Source organism: Dama dama, chromosome 23, assembly GCF_033118175.1.
Source record: "Dama dama isolate Ldn47 chromosome 23, ASM3311817v1, whole genome shotgun sequence".
NCBI lineage: Eukaryota > Metazoa > Chordata > Mammalia > Artiodactyla > Cervidae > Dama > Dama dama.
The window spans coordinates 73,182,036-73,199,224 of NC_083703.1; the positions used below are offsets into that span (position 1 = coordinate 73,182,036).

Genomic DNA, 17,189 nt, shown 5'->3' on the forward strand with positions numbered 1-17,189 from the left:
GATATTGGAGGACCTTGAATGCCAGAGTAAGAAGTTTGAACTTGATCTTGTTGGTAATAAGGTAGTTCAAAGACATTTCGATCAGAAAACTGATATAGCAAAGGGTTTTTTTTTAAAGGAGATTCAGTTGTATGATACGGAGTTTGAAAAGACTAGGAACAGTAAGACCAATTAGGAAATTGTTGCAGTAACCATAATTGAGTATGGATCACTGTCATCTGTGAACCTTTTGTGTCTTTTTGGGTAAGCCGCCTCTGTTGTTCTAGTCAGTAACACCTTGAAATCTGGATTTAGATCTCTTTGAATAGGTATGTGGTAGCATACTAGACTTAAAGAACCAGAGCATCATTGCCCAGAAGTCAGTTTACATAGAGGCAGTTACCAAAACTGGTTCCTAGAAGAGTTATTTGGGTTGGACTCCAGGGAACCTTGTAACTTAATCATTCTGGCAATTCTTAGTGGTTTCAAAGAACATTCAAAGGAATATTTATGGCCACATACAGAAACTTGGATAATAACTTGTGCCATTAGGTGGGTTAATACATGTAAAGCACTTAGGTGCCCCAGTCTTGAAACCAAAAACCACACAGATAATGAAAGTTAGATTAAAAAACAAAACAATAACCCTATGATAAGGCATATTATTCCATGCTAGAAGAAAACATGTGAGAGATTACTTGTTTTCTTGTAAATATTCATGCACGAAACAGAGAAGAAAATGGAGACTTTCTCCAGTTCTGTATTTTAAACCAGGTAGAAAAGAGTGACTGTAGAAATTAAGGAAAGAATAGATTGACCATTGTGGATTACTTAGTGACAGTCTTAAAAATGAACATTTTAAATGGAAGGCCATGAAGTTTAGTGTCTAATAGATGGTCATTCCAAAGGAAAAGGGCCTCAGTCTTTGGTCAAGCTTCTTCCCAGTTATGAGTGCCTTGGCATTGTGTTATAGTTCATATAAATCCAGAAATATAAGTAAATAGGGAAAGGGGGTCCTTCTGTTCTTTTAATTGAGTTATTGATATATAATTCACTCATTTAACATGTACAGTTCAGTGAACTAATTTTTTATGGACTCACCATGGTCCAATTTTTTTAATTTATTATTTTTTAATTGAGATATAATTCACATATAAAACCCACCATTTTAAGGTTACAGTTCTGTGGTTTTTAAGAATATTTTAGCAGGGTTGTGCAGTCATAACCACTGTTGAATTCCATACATTTTTGTTACCCCTGGAACCAATGTCCTGTTAGCAGTCACTTCTTGTTACCCTTTTCCCCCATCCCAAGGCAACCATTGATCTGCTTTCTGTCTCTTAAGGATTTGCCTATTCTGAAAATGTTATATAAATGGAATCATGCAAAATGCAGCCTTGGTATCTGGCTTCTTTCACTGAGTTTATGTGTTCAGGGTTCGTCAATGTTGTAGCATATATCAATAGTTCATTCCTTTTCATAGCTGAATAATATTCCATTTGTATGGATATACCCGATTTTGTTCAAAATCTAATTTTCGAACATTTAGATCACCCTCTAAAGAAACTCTGTATCCATCAATCCTCACTGCCCCAATAACCCTAGGCAACTGCTAATCTACTTTTTGTCTCTGCAGATTTGCTTGTTCTGAACATTTCATATAAATAGAGTCATAGAATGTGACTTTTTGTGACTGGCTCCTTGCATTCAGCATCCAGTTTTCAGGGTTCCTCTATGTTGTACCATGTGTCTGTATTTATTTTTTATCTACAGATAATACTCTATTGTATCTATATATAGACGTTGTCACATTTTATTTACTCCTTCATCAGCTGATGATTTTTGGATTGTTGTTTCCTTCTGCTTTTACATAGCATTTTTTCAAAGAAAACTAAATATAAGATACAGTTGCTTATGAATTTGCCCTTTTGTGGACTTTGACAGATTGTCCATTTAGCTTACCAGGTGCTGCTTACAAAGAGAAACAGGCCTGTCATAATGTAGGAATTCAGGCTTTCCTTGCATCAGATAAAAGAATCAGAGCAAGACATGGCTATTTTCCGAGTTTGACTTTTCTATTGAGTCCATTCTCCCAGTGGCTTCAGGTTTCTGGTATTATCATTCAGTGGAACGTCTTCATTTCCTGGGATACACCTGAGAAAAATACCACAGCTCACGTTGAAACTCAAAGCCCACCGGCTGGCAGAAGCCCTGGGGACAGCATTGTCTTTAGTCAGTGGGGAGCGGTTCTCTGACACCTTTCAATGTCGTCAGGCTGTTGTCCAGCGTGCCTGATGGTCTCCTCAGGAGTGCTGAAAGAAGAGTCCAGAGATAATGTTACTGGGAAAATTCCATTCCCCCAGTCTTTCTGCACTCAGCCTAATGGCAGTTCGGACATGTCAAGAATTTTCATTTTGATTTTAGAGCATTTGCAATATGAGAGGCAGCCTTGAAGCTTGATGATCAGGGTTCAAATCCTATCCTTGTATAACTTAGGCAAATTTCTCATCTAGAAAGTGGAAGTGATAGTGGTGGTGGTGGTTTAGTTGCTAAGTTGTGTCCGACTCTTCTGACCCCATGGACTGTAGCCCGCTGGTCTCTTCTGTCCATGGGATTTCCCAGGCATGAATACTGGAGTGGGTTGCCAGTTCCTTCTCCAGGGGATCTTTCCGATCTGGGTTCTCAAAAGATGGGAGGACAAAGGGAAACAATACATCGTGTAGCACTTGGTAGGTGCCTACAAGGGCAAATCATCTTCCCTCCTACTTTATTTACATGGTGTTCGTGAAGTTTGGATGGCAACATCCTGTGGAAGCATCAAGTCAAGGGCCTGAAACTTAGAAAAGCATTCAGTCAGTGTTAGTTGCATTTGAACCTGAGTTCCCAAAGTCTGGAATTCCTCTTGTAGGTATAGTTTGGTGTGTGGGGGGTGTGATGGAAAGAGATGGAGACAGATCTCAGATCCTGTATCAGTCAGTTTTTGCTGTGTAACAAACCACTTCAAAAACTTAGTGATCAGCTGGGGCTGACTGACTTCCAAAGGTGTCATCTAAAACCATGTTGTCGAGGCTTCTCTCTGCTTCCAGGTTTTAAATACATTGCATTTACACATGTTTTCTTCTAGTACTTATGATTTCCATTTTTATAATTAGAGCTCTTTTTCATTTGGAGTTTTCCTGAAGATAGGAGGTGTGGTTACAATGTAGTCTTTCCCCAAACAGCTGTCCAGTTGTTTGATATACATTTAGGCTTTCTGCCTTGTTCTGGTCATTCTATTCTCTTCAGCTGGTCTGAACCAGTCCCTTTTTTTTTTTTTTTTTTTTGGTGGTTTGTTTTTTGCTGCACTGTGTGGCATACAGAATCTTAGTTCCCCTGACCAGAGAAGAAACCCATCCCCCCTGCATTAGGAGCACCGAGTCTTAACCGCTGGACCACCAAAGAAGTTCCAAGATAGTTTGTGTAAAAGTACACTGCGTATTGCCTGTGTCAGCCACCTATAGCATGCCACAGTTGCTCGGTTCCAGGAGGCCCTCTAAACACCCATTTTTGTTTGTAGGATTATGGGTAGACTTGCTACAGAGCTGTCTCTGAGCCAAACTTCTCCTTTGGTGATCTCCATAGGAAAGGACTGATCAAAAGGACTTTATGTCCTAAGTTGTTGGAAAATCCAAAACACCCCCATTTTTACAAGTTTTATTTTGTTGCAGTTCCTTCAGAACTATATTATGAAATAATATCTTAAATTTAACTTTAAAAGTGTGTAAAAAAATTAAAAAATAAGTGTAAAAAGCACTTAAACATCATACCTAGAACAGACATAACAAAACAGACATTGAACACGATTATTGACTGGTCCTAGCAAATATCATGTTTAATCCCTAATAAATGAGGGGGCAACAGTGAAGTAAGCTACTGGCAGCATCTGGAAGTGGGTAGATCTGGGATTGGCTGCTGTTGAACTTGGCAATGGTGATGGTAAGTAAGAGAAACATCTGAGAGACAGTCAGGATGCTGGCTTGAAACTGGGACTGAGCAGATGTCAGGAAATGAGACTGCAGGGAACAAGGGTGCTAGGAGAGAAACACGTGCTGTTCTTTATGTTCTGGGCCCCTACCTGTTCACTTCTTATAGCTCTGAACCTTTAGTCTTTTTTCCTGGTTACTGAGGGAAAAGGCAGTATAAATCCACATGCAGAGTACTGGAAAAAAAAAAAAAAAAAAGCTTCTGTACTTCCCAGGATTAGATTGCTGTGAACTAGGTACCTTCGGTCAACTAGGTTTTTAAGTCATTCCAGGTAAAGTTGCTCTTTCTGCGATTGTTACTAGTTCTAGTGAGTAACTGCTGTATTCTGGTCTCATGTGATAACTGCTGTTACATAACCACTGGTTCTGCTCTGTAAGCTGCCCTGCTGTGGGACTGCTAACCTGAGTCCTTCAACCAGTCTTCCCCGACCACCTGTCTTACAAGATCTTGCCATCTCCTGGGCATGTGTAACTCTTACAGTCAACTCTATATCCTAATACGATCCTAATAATAGGATCATAATAATATATATCGTAATAATATATATCATAATAATATATAATATATCCTAATAATATCCTATACGATCTTCTTTACATAGTGAAGTAAGTCAGAAAGAGAAAAACGAATATCATATATTAACACGTGTATATGGAATCTAGAAGAACGGTACAGAGGAACCTGTTTGCAGCACAGGGATAGAGATGCAGACATAGATAACGGATTTGTGGACACAGCGGGAGAAGGAGAAGGTGGGACCAATTGGGAGAGTAGCACTGAACGTATACATCCCCATTTGTAAAACAGATAGCTAGTGGGAAGCTGCTGTTAGCACAGGGCGCTCAGCCCGGTGCTCTGTGATGACCTCGAGGAGTGGGATGGGGTGGAGGGTGGGAGGTAGGTTCGAGAGGGAGGGATATATGTACAGTTATGTCTGATTCACTGTTAGATGGCAGAAACCAACACAGCATTGTAAAGCAGTTATCCTCCAATTAGAAATTTAAAAAAGCTTTGGATCAAGGAAAAAATATTTAAAAGAATTCAATAAAATCACCTATAATCCTGCTATCAGAGATAAATCCCGGTAACATTTTAGTCATATTTTTTTCTAGTCATGTTTTTTCTCCTATGTATATAATTTTATCGAGTTGAGATTGTACTGTATATATAATATTGTATCTTATTTTTCCTCCTTAACTTTATCATAAGCCATTTGTAAACAGTGTTTTAAAAGTTATATAATATTTCATGGAGCGGATTGTGGCATACTTGGACTTTCTTTTTCAGACCTGTTTTTCTCATTCGTCAAATTGGATCGTGAGATTGCCAAGGGAAATCAATCAGTCTGTGGTGTCATCCCTTTCCTGACTCTGATGCCTATGGAGCATATTATATATGTAGACAATTAATAAATATTTTGGCTTGTGCGCCTCTTTTCAGTCTAAATGTTATAGAAAACTCTTTGCTATCAGGCTTCCGAAAACTATGACTTGCAGCTGACTCAGAGTCATTGCATCACCAAGTCTTTCCGTTTAGAAAAAGGGATCCAGAGAGGGCCATGAATCCTCTGAAATCCTATGGAATGTATTATGAATGAGAATTTTTTGGGTGCATTTTCCTATACTTTTCACTAGAACATTAAAGGATTATCTTACCAAAAAGCCACTGATTCTGTAACAGTAGCCCACCTGGAGACAGATCCATTTACTAAACTTGTCTGAAATCTGAGATAGTATATTTCACCTTGTATTTGTCTTGGTTTTCAGGAAGGGATGAGACCATGCAGCCTGCCAGACCGTCGTTCCTTGAATACTTTGAACAAAAAGAAAAGGAAAATCAGATCAACAGCTTCGGCAAGAGTGTCCCTGGTCCACTGCAGAACTCTTCAGACTGGAAAGTTCCCCAGGATGGAGACTATGAATTCGTAAGTAGAGCTGGAAGCAGATGGTCATGTCTGCTGGGGAAAGCTGTTTGAAAGATCACACATCCAATTCTATCATTTCTCTTAAAGTGCAAAGTGCTTGAGCATTTTCTTGTGCAGCTCACACTTCCCCTAAATGCCCCTGGCAGTAGCTCCTGGCCTGAGGGCCTCCAGGGTCTTGAGACAACATTTTGACTGACATTTGAACTGTTCCGAGGACCCCCAATTAGTGGCATCCACTTTTTTTGTGACCATCCAAAGCAGCTTTAATAATTATTTCCTCACTTGCCATTTTTCTTTTGTTGAGTTTGAAATTGTTAACGGTAAAAGAAATATTCAGTCATCCGATGAAGATGCACTGTCTTTCATAGCCTATCTGGGCTTGTGATTTTTTTAAGAATTAGACCGCAGGGAAATTAGTACTGCTTTATTGTGTCTTTGTTGTTTGGTTAACCATTATCCTAATATTAGGCTCTCTGAGAGGATTATTCTGAATTTTGTCTGAGGATGAATATTAAATCATTCCAAAGTTTCCTATGAAAAACTGGGTGTGTTTTTCCTTTTTCTGCTGTGGAACATTCTCCCTCAACCACAGACACTTGCTAATGTTTGCAGAGATTTAATGAGTAGAGTCAGTTAAAAAAAAAAAAAGTGGAAAAAAATAAGCTAAAGAGTCTGCATTCCTTTTCTAGAATTTTCTCTTTAGGATTACTTAGTTTTTATATTTGTCAATTCTATCATAGTTTTGTTGTTGTTTATAAGAGCTTAGTTTGGGCATTCTGTTTGGACTTGGGGAGACTTTCCAGTCCTGGCTTTCTTCTGTCTTACTAACTGGCCCAGAGGAAATGGTGTCATTCTTCCACAACATAGTTTCTGCTTTTGTAGAGTAGCAGGAATGTCAGAGTTTATACAGCTAAGGATAACAATCTTCTGAGGACCAGAATAACTCACCTGAAGTTACTTAACCTATTAGTCCCTGAACCCATGTTAGGACCCAGATTCCTTTGTTTTTATCATCTGTTTGTTTACTCACTGATTTATTCATCATCTGCTATTATCATCTATTTTTTCATTCATTTATTTATTAATTCTTTGGGTGCCAGTATGTGCCTGACACTTTGCTAAGGGTATAGGGGTGAACAGAACCATCAGAAACCCATTCCTCATGGAGGTTCATTTTAGAAGAAGAAAAATTAAAAAAAAAAAAAAAAAAGGAAGAAGAAAAATAAGAAAGTAAACTATTGTGTCCGATAGTGATAAGTGTTATAGAAAGTATGCAACAGGAGAGGGAGATTGGTGGGGAAGGGAAGGGAAAAAGGAGGTGGGGGGGAGTGTGTGTAAGTGTGTGTGAATATGTAGCAGTTTTAAATAACCAGTTGAGGAAGGTCTAATGGGTAAGAGGATAAGAGAGTGAAGTTTGTGACTACCCAAAGTGGCTGGAATAGCAAGTAAAGTCCCAAGGCAGCGATTTGCTTAGTGTGTTGGCAGAACAGTGAAGTGAATGGTACATCTGGAATGGCATCAAGGGGACATGCTGTAGCAGGAAATGAGATCAGAGGAATAATGAGGAGTCAAATAACATAGGGCTTTTTGTGTAATAATAATAACTTCAACTTTTACTCTGAGTAAAATGGAAAGCTACTGGCAAGATGTGACTTGATCCTACTTAACGTTTTGAAAATATTATATTGGTTGCTGTATTGATGCACTATAGAAAAGCTAGATTTGGTGAACACAAGTGTACCTGTTATACAAAACAGGCTTGTCTGCTGCCTTTTCTCTCTTCTAGATCTTTGGCATTCTTGGTTTTCCACTGTGTCAGGATTCAGCTTCAGAATCCTCCTTAAGACAGTGTTCCAGGCTGCCACCATTATTTAAAGTAGACCCATGAGACTTGAATCATCAGGTTTGTGATTCCATCTTGCCTCTGTAGTTGTCTTGGACATCTTTGAAAGGACTGATTTTCTCAGTGAGTCTTTAGGCAAAGTGAAACAATTCCCAGGTGCCAAATCACATCACCATTGTGATGGGATGCTTGAGAATCCTCAGATCTGTAGTCCCCAGGTCTAGTTAGTGTTCCTAGAGATTCTGGTCACTTTAATCATTAATTTGGGATCAGTAGTTCCCATGTTTGAAGAACCCATTTCTCTCTGCCATCGTTTTCCCAAACTCAGATCCCTGGCAGAGAATTTATTTGGACGGGCAAGCTACTTACACACAGGGGCTTTAGTAGGTCTTTAGAGAAAGAGCTTTTTATTTGGGAAGCAGATGACCACTGGGGCGAGTGTGCCTATGAGCACAGTGACTAGATTAGAACTTTGCACAACATGTATTCTTCCCGGCTGGTGCAGGAGGAAGGTTCTGAGACTTACCAGAAGTTATTACCTGGCATCATCCAGCTCACATACCTTTCTTTGTGTCCTATGCAGTGTTTAAACATTTTAAATTAGTTGCCTGTGTTTGAAAATTGAGAGCTTCTACATAAAATGTTGGAACTCCAGCTTATTTTGAAAACTTGGAAGAGCTGACCGTAAAAGACCTACATTAAAAGGAAATCTTTTTTATTAACTTATTGGTTGTGCTGGGACTTCTTGCTGCGCAGGCTTTTCTGTAGTTGTGGCAAGCAGGGGCTCCTCTCTAGTTGGGGTGGGCAGGCGTTGCCGTGGCTTCTCTGGTTGCCAAGCACGGGCTCTAGGGCGCTTGGACTTCAGTAGTTGCAGTGCGTCGGCTCAATAGTTATGGCTCCCGGGCTCTAGAGCACAGACTCAGTAGTTGTGATGCATGAGCTTATTTGCTCTGAGACTTGTGAGGCTTCCCGGATCAGGGATTGGACCTATGTCTCCTAAACTTGCAGGGGGACTCTTTACCACTGAGCCACCAAGAAAACCCCCAGACCTACATTTTTTAAAAAACTTTTTTTTTGCATTTTTGGCTGCACTGGGTCTTTGTTGCCGCATGCAGGCTTTCTTTGAGTTGCGGTGAGTGAGCTTCTCATCATGGTGGCTTCTTTTGTCGTGGAGCTGGGGCTTAGGCATGCCAGCTTTGGTAGCTGTGACTTTCGGGCCCTAGAGAGTGGACTCAATAGTTGTGCTGCAGTGAAGAGTTTGCATGCTCCAAGACATGTGGGATCTTCCAGGACCAAGGACAGAACCCATGTCCCCTGTGTTGGCAGGTGGGTTCTTAACCACTGGACCACCAAGGAAGTCCAAGATACACGTTTTTTAAATTAATTTATTTATTTTAATTGGAGGCTAATTACTTTACAATATTGTGGTGGTTTTTGCCATACATTGACATGAATCAGCCACGGGTGCACATGTGTTCCCCCATCCTGAACCATCCTCCCACCTCCCTCCTACCCCATCCCTCTGGGTTGTCTCAGAGCACCAGCTTTGAGTGCCCTGCTTCATGCATCGAACTTGCACTGGTCATCTATTTTACTTATGGTAATATACATGGTTCAATGCTGTTCTCTCAAATCATCCACCCTCACCTTCTCCCACATAGTGCAAAAGTCTGTTCTTTACATCTGTGTCTCTTTGCTGTCTTGCAAAAAAGGGTCGTCATTACCGTCTTTCTAAATTCCATATATATGCGTTGGTGTGTTGGTGTTTATATTGATGAATTGGTTTTGATGTTGGTGTTTCTCTTTCTGACTTACTTCACTCTATGTAATAGGCTCCAGTTTCATCCACCTCATTAGAACTGACTCAGATGCATTATTTTTAGAGTCAAGATCCATTTTTGATTGATAGGTTGTCTGGAGCTGAGTAGAAGCTGCTTTCTTCAGATCTGACTACCCCAGTTCTCCTCAAGATCCTATTGACTTCATTCACTTGTATTAAGTTTCTGACCTGTCTGGCATATAAGCCATTTGATCTGGGGACTCCTGGTCTAAATCATTTGGATTTATATATGTCCACATTGTGTCTGAGTCACCCCATCCTGACAAAAAATTTTATTCTAATGTTACCTTGAAAATTTCAAGAGAACTCCCTTCTAAGAGAACTTCAGACTAAGCAGTGAGAGAAAATTGAGGTAGGATGTACATGATCTGGGCTTCCCTGGTGGCTCAGATGGTGAAGACTCCACCTGCAATGCAGGAGACTCGGGTTCGATCCCTGGGTTGGGAAGATCCCCTGGAGAAGGGAGTGGCTCCCCACTCCAGTATTCTTGCCTGAAGAATTCCTTGGACAGAGGAGCCTGGCGGGCTATAGTCCATGGGGTCGCAGAGAGTCAGACACAACTGAGTGACTACCACTTCTTTTTCCATACATAAGCTACTACACCAAAAGGTTCCAAAGATCAGATGAAAACTATTCTTAATGCCTCAGTACTCTTGCTGTATGGCCTGAATCCCAAATCAAGTACTTAAAATAATATTCTAAGTAATCAGGTACCTAAAATATTAGTCCTCTGTCCATGGAGTTCTCCAGGCAAGAATACTGGAGTGGGTTGCCATTCCCTTCTCCAGGGGATCTTCACAACCCAGGGATCAAACCTGGGGCTCTGCATTGCAGGCAGATCCTTTACCATCTGAGCCACCAGGGAAGTCCCCTAATCTAAAATAGTGTTTCTCAAAGTGCAATTCCCAGACAAGCAGTGTCAGCATCACCTGGAAACTTGTTGGAAATGCAGGTCTCCTGCATTGCAGGTGGATTCTTTACCAGCTGAGCCACAAGGGAAGCCCTTCTTTTCTCAGTTCAGTTCAGTTCAGTCATTCAGTCGTGTCCGCCTCTTTGCGACCCCATGAATCGCAGCACGCCAGGCCTCCCTGTCCATCACCAACTCCTGGAGTTTACGCAAACTCATGTCCATCGAGTCGGTGATGCCATCCAGCCATCTCATCCTCTGTTGTCCCCTTCTCCTCCTGCCCCCAATCCCTCCCAGCATCAGGGTCTTTTTCAATGAGTCCACTCTTCACATGAGGTGGCCAAAGTATTGGAGTTTCAGCTTCAGCATCAGTCCTTCCAATGAACACCCAGGACTAATCTCCTTTAGGATGGACTAGTTGGATCTCCTTGCAGTCCAAGAACTCTCAAGAGTCTTCTCCAATACCACAGTTCAAAAGCATCAATTTTTTGGTGCTCAGCTTCCTTCTTTCCTACTAGATGCTATAAAAATTCAGAAATCAGGGTGAATCCATATTTTGACAACATTGCATGATTTTTAAATTTCCTTTCTACTCCCCTTTTGAGTCTCCTATACTCTTAGTGGAGGAACCAAAGCAATACCTAAAATCAGAGAAGTGTTTGTGTGAAAGTGACATCTGGCAGGGACTTCCCTGGTGGTCCACTGGCTAAGACTCCGTGCTTCCAGTGCAGGAGTCTGGGTTTGATCCCTGGTCAGGGAACTAGATCCCATGTGCTGCAATTAAGAGTTCACATGTCACAACTAAGACCCGGTGCAGCCAAATAAATAGATATTTTTAAAAAAGGAAATATAAAATGACATCTGGCAAAGAAAGAGCCAATCCATTGAGTGAAGAAAGTGTTCTGAGTAACCCCACTAAGCTTAAGAGAGAGGGGTATGTGTCAGACAAGCTGCCATGTTCCCCTCAGTGGTCTTTCAGAGATTTTCTGATTTCCCAGCAGGCAGTGTTTAGTTATAAAGAAGATATTCTCTTTGTTCCTGTGAAGGCAATTGCTATTTTGAAATGAATTTTTTTGCCCAGACATGGCAAATGGGAAGTAATTTAATCAGTCAAAAGTGGCAGAATTTGATACTGACAAAAAAACTTATTTTCATCTGCAACTGAATTCTTGTTGCATTTTTAAAATTGAATTGCCTTGTTTGCCACGCTGAAAAAATAACAAAGATTTCCTTTAATTTTTGAGACATAATAGTGATTAAAGTATAAATAAAATATACTTATAAATGCAGTATTCTCTAAAATTTATATTTCATAGTCTATAAACACATGCATTTTTGGAAATGAATGTTACTTTTATGAGAGTTCAAACCCTCCCATTTGCCATCATAAAAGCCACAAAAAGCTGTCTGCTTAAACCCAATTTGGCTCACGGACCTTCCAAAAACACACTGTAGTATTTTCGTCTAAGGAGGCTCAATACCGAAGGGGATGAAGAAGACAGACCAGCCCCAGGCTCTCCTGGAGTTGACTGTGGTGAGGGAAACAGACATTAAGTCAGACAATATACCAGTTCAGGTAATAGTGGCTATTTTTATTTTAAAGGAGCACAGTAAGAGATAGTGTAAGAAAAGGCCTTGCAGAGGACAGAGCTGAGAAACCCACCTGTGTCTATATAGGAATTTTTGTGTGTAATAGTGATAAAATGCAGAATAATGCAAACAGTGTGATATCATTTGTATAAATTTTTTAAAAACCACAAACTGTGCTACCTATTTCTGTTATGCACACATGCAACTGAATAGGTAGAAAAGGATATGAAACTACTTGGTAAGAGTCAGTACATTTGAGGAGAAGAACTTCCGTTTTAACTGTTTCTAAGTTAGAATGTATTGCCATATTAACGTATTACTTGCGTAAATTTAAAAAATAGAGTGAGGTATGTCTTTTTTAAATTCCCCTGAGGTCTTCCTGGTTTTAGTATAAATGGAGTTAGCTGGAGCTTCCGCAGAACTAGGTGAACCACGGTACTTTTCAATCTTAGTAACTTTGCAAAGATTGCTGATTATCAGCTCTTGGTATATAAGGTCTAAGAGTAAGTTTCGTGTTTATTCAAATAATGTTTCCAGATTTCTTATGACTTATTCTTTAAAAAAAGAGTTGATAGTAACTGGACCCCACATCTCATTCAGTCTGTGTACACTGAGTCCTCTATGTGTGAGTAGCCAAGACTGTAAGACCCTTGATGGCTGGGAGTTTACTCGTCTTCACATTCCTAAACCCAACAATCGCCTGGCTTATAGTTAGTACGGACTTTTCATAACCTCAGAGACAGCCTCTGAATTGATTGATTCTCTTAATTCTTAAAAATTAAGGGTAATAATTCTTTAATGCCATTAATTAATTCAGGTAATTAATTGAATTAATTCAACAAATATCATTACCCTGAGAAAGCACATAGTGTAGCATAAAAATGTAATCAAATAATTTCGATACCTTGTGCTAATAATAGCTTACATTGCTTGAGAACTTACTGTGTGCCAGGCATGGGTCTAAGGTCCTTTATAAACATTAGCTCAGTTCTCATAACCATTCCGGGTGGTAGGCAATATTATTGCCATTTTATGGATGAGAACACTGAGACTTAAGGGAAGCAAGTCATTGATGAAAGTTGTACAGGTTGTAAGTGGCCGAGCAAGGATTCAACTCCAGAGCCTATCCTCTTAACCTTGTTTTGGCCTCTCTCTAGGCTCTTCTCGTAAATTCTGTTCATAAAGTACTTACAAAAAATGCTGTAGGAGCCCAGAAGAGGGAGCAAGAACCTCAGGAAAAAGAACCCCAAGAACAGCATCAAGAAATCTCATTTGAAGTGTGTTTTGAAAGATGAGTAGGAATTCTGCAGCTGGAGGAGGGAGGGCCCTGCAGGCGGAGGAGAGGGAGGGCAGTGTGTGTGTGTGCTGGCAGAAGGGGTGTGGCATGGACGGAAGTCACTAGTCGTGATGCTGGGAACGTGGGTGTGGGTGTGTGAGGCCGGGGGTGGGTGCAGTGCTGTGCCCTTCAGGTGAAGTAAATTAGTGCCCACTCTGCCCTTTTTTTTTTTTTTTCTGGAAATACTTAGCGCTCTCCTAGATTTTTTCCCTTGATGTAGCAGAGAAATTAAAAATAGAATCCAATGCAGCACAAAGAACTAAGCTAATAGCCCTCTGACATTGTCTGATAATGGGTCCGGCAGGATACAAAACCACCAGACTCTTAATTCAAAATTAATTTGATCAACAGAACCTGAACAAGATTGACTGTTTGGATTCTGTGCATAGTTATAAACCATTTGGATGGCTTTTTGTGGTAGTGAAGGATACATTTTAGCCCTGACTTTTTCCCTGGAGGGTGACAAAAGCCTCTGATTTTGTGAAACTATCTTAAGCATTCTTTCCTGGATCAGGCCTTCAAATCAGATTGTTAAGTAGAGATTTCTTTGGGCTTTTATTAAGCTTTCCTGAACTGTCAGGACGTAGTCAGTTACTAATTTTTTATTGGATGACACTTTTTGCTTTTGGCTGTATGCTTTAGAAATTAGACATTTGGTGAGTGATGAGAATTATTGCTGTCTTATTTATAATTTAAATTCATGATTGATATGGTGGCAGAAATGTTTGATTTACTCATGTTTAAATTAATACTCCTAAGGATGCTTCTTAATGTTTTCTGGGAACCCAAATATCTACAACTTGAAACTTTATCTGCCATTTTATGGAAATAAAAGAAACACTCCTAAAACTTTCTATCTTTGGATTTATTGTCCATTTGTTTCAAGATGAGTTTTAAAAATGCATATCCTCAAATATCCTTGCCTCCATTGGTAAGACAGGCTCTAGTGAAGCTCCTGTCACTCAGCTGTAACAACCATCAACTCATGGCTCTTATTTCCTCTAATCCTCCTCTTCTATTGTTCATTACCCCTACTGCGTGGTTATTCTGAAGCAAATTCCAGGCATATTTCATTTTAAAATTCTTCCATATGAATCTATAAAAGATCTCTTTAAAAAAATAACCGTGATACCATCATCATACGTTTAAAAGTTAAGAACAATAATTCTTTAAAGCTATAAAATACCCTGCCGGTATTCCGTTTTCCTCAGTCATTTCATGCTATTTTCTCATTGGCTTTCTGTTTTTAGATTGTTTTTTATTGTTTATTTTTTATTGTTTTTATTTTTATTTTCACTTTATAATTATACAAACTAATTGGTTCCAAAGACAAACTACGAAACAGAATTACTCAGATTTGGCTTCTGTCCCTATCCTCTCTACTTTATTTCCTCCTTTATCGGTTGCTTCATTTCAGTTACACACACACACACACACACACACACACACACACACACACACACACACAGAGCCATCTCTCAACATCTGTGGGGCATGCACACACACACACACAGAGCCATCTCCCAGCATCTGTGGGGCACGCACACACACACACACACACACACACACACACATAGAACCATCTCTCAGCATCTGTGGGGCACACACACACACAGAGCCATCTCTCAGCATCTGTGGGGCGCACACACACACACACACACACACACACACACACACACACAGCCATCTCTCAGCATCTGTGGGGGATTGGTCCTGAGCTGCTGATGGCAAAAGCCGAGGATGCCGATGTCCTGTAGTCTGCACTCCATATCTGTGAGTTCTGCATCCATGGATTCAGCCAACCATGGGTGATCCCCTGAGGGCCAACTGTATACAAATACATGGATATTTGTACTTCCATTCTTAAATAAGTAGATACACATAAGATATCCCATTCTTGGTTAAGTAGATACACATAAGATATCCCATTCTTAGATAAAGATACACATTGTCATCTGCCTTTCTGTTTTCACTAAACTCTATGTCCTAGGAATCACTCCACAGCAGTATATAGGGATAGTCCTTATTTTGTTTTTCCTGATGTTTTAGCATTATATTGTGAAGAGGTACCATAGTTTATCCAGCCAGTTCTCTGTTGATAGACGTTTAGGTTGTTTGTAGTGGTTTTAAAATTGATTACTTCGTAAACCTGTTCATAAACAGAGATTGAAACTTTATAATTCTACCTTTGTTTTTTTAAAGGTATTTAATAGCTGTAGCCTTTCAGTTTTGAGAAGCAAGTTACATACTTTAAAGCTTTGTAACTTTTTTTTCTTTTTTGTAGTTATGTTGTCTTTTGTTAACAATGACTAGATTGATTCGGTGATATCTCTCTGCTACAGTCTGGGGCTGGTGATAATAAACTAATGAAATTCTAATTTAGTCATAACACTGTGTCACAGGAGTGCGTAATCAATGTCCCAGCAAACATTGTTAGATGCTCCTGATATCAGAATGTTGCCAGGCTAGTTTTAAGAACTGAAGGAATTCCTGGAGGTCTGGGATTCCCAATTGCTGTAACAGAACCTGAAATTTCTTTAGTTTGAATCTCTTTACACCTGAAGCCAGATTTGGTCAGTTACTTTAATGTTGCTAAGTCTGAAGTCAGAAAAGAAAAACAACTATAAGTTTAGTATCATTTACTTGTCCTCAATCAGAAGCTTCCAAATACTTAAAAATGGTAATTAGTTATTAATCTAGAAAGTAGAGTTTTCCATTTTCAGTTGGGGTGAGTGTCAGTTATCTTTTTTTCTGCTGAATCCACAGCCATGACATTGAATTGTGGTCTCATGTACCCAGACCTATCCTTTTTCACTCTTCTTCCTTTGAGCTGTCAGATCCTTTCTTCAGTCTTTCTTTACACTTCCCCTCCCATTTTTTTCTCACATGGACTCTCGGCAGGTCAGTAATCTATATTCCTGGGACATGAATTGTTGAGAAAGACAGGGAAAAGGTTTATGCCAATTTTCTCACCCCCACCCAAAAACACTCTCTGTTAGAATTCTGAAAGCAGTCTTTGCTTTTGTAGCCCCAGTGCCTTTGAAAGAAGGAAGATAATGCAGGACTCTTCTCATTCCCTGAGATGTAGTACTTGTATCATTTCCCTCCCCAAATGTGACCACATTTACTTAAAAATCCTGGTGCTTTTTCATCACTCAAGTGAAATACAACAGAATTGAGCATCTTTTGTCTTTGCTGACATGTTCTCTCCAAGCACCAATAACTGAGTAGAAAGCGTGTCTTTGCCTTTCTTCATCTCACCATTGGAATGCGATGCTAATGTTACTGAGATTTTGAGCTGACAGTGTAAGAAAGTACTGACCGCTTTGAGACGCTGACTCAGCACGGAGAAGGCTGATCCATGGTAGTTTATTGTATGGTAAAGACACAACTCATCGTGTGTTACTGATCGCTGGAGACATCCAAGTTTTTGGACAGGAAAAGTGTTAGATTTCACATGCATTTAAATGTGAAATGGTGTCTGTTTCTAAGGAAATATATTATGCTTGTGGGTAGTTGGTGTTGATTTTGGTTGAGGTGGTTTGCGTGCCTGGGGTGTTTAGGTCATATGGTCAGACCTTTAGGTTTCTAATCCTGACTTTACCGTTTATTGAGTAGTTTGGAGTTGGTTTCTACTCGCTATGCCTCAGTTTCCTCACTGTAAAATGGAGATAATACTATTACCTATAGTATAACTTTCATGTGGGAGTGAGAATTAAGCATGGTAATGCTTATAAAGTGCCTTCA

The 17,189-nt window shown here is 39.8% G+C and overlaps 1 protein-coding gene across 1 annotated transcript in view; it reads left to right on the plus strand.

Moving 5' to 3' along the window:
- Positions 1–17,189, plus strand: part of STK4 (serine/threonine kinase 4) — a 90,093-nt gene that overhangs the window by 42,057 nt on the left and 30,847 nt on the right. The window contains exon 10 of the mRNA XM_061127350.1: positions 5,769–5,926. Coding sequence (XP_060983333.1) covers positions 5,769–5,926 — 158 coding nt within the window. The remainder of the gene's footprint in view (positions 1–5,768; positions 5,927–17,189) is intronic.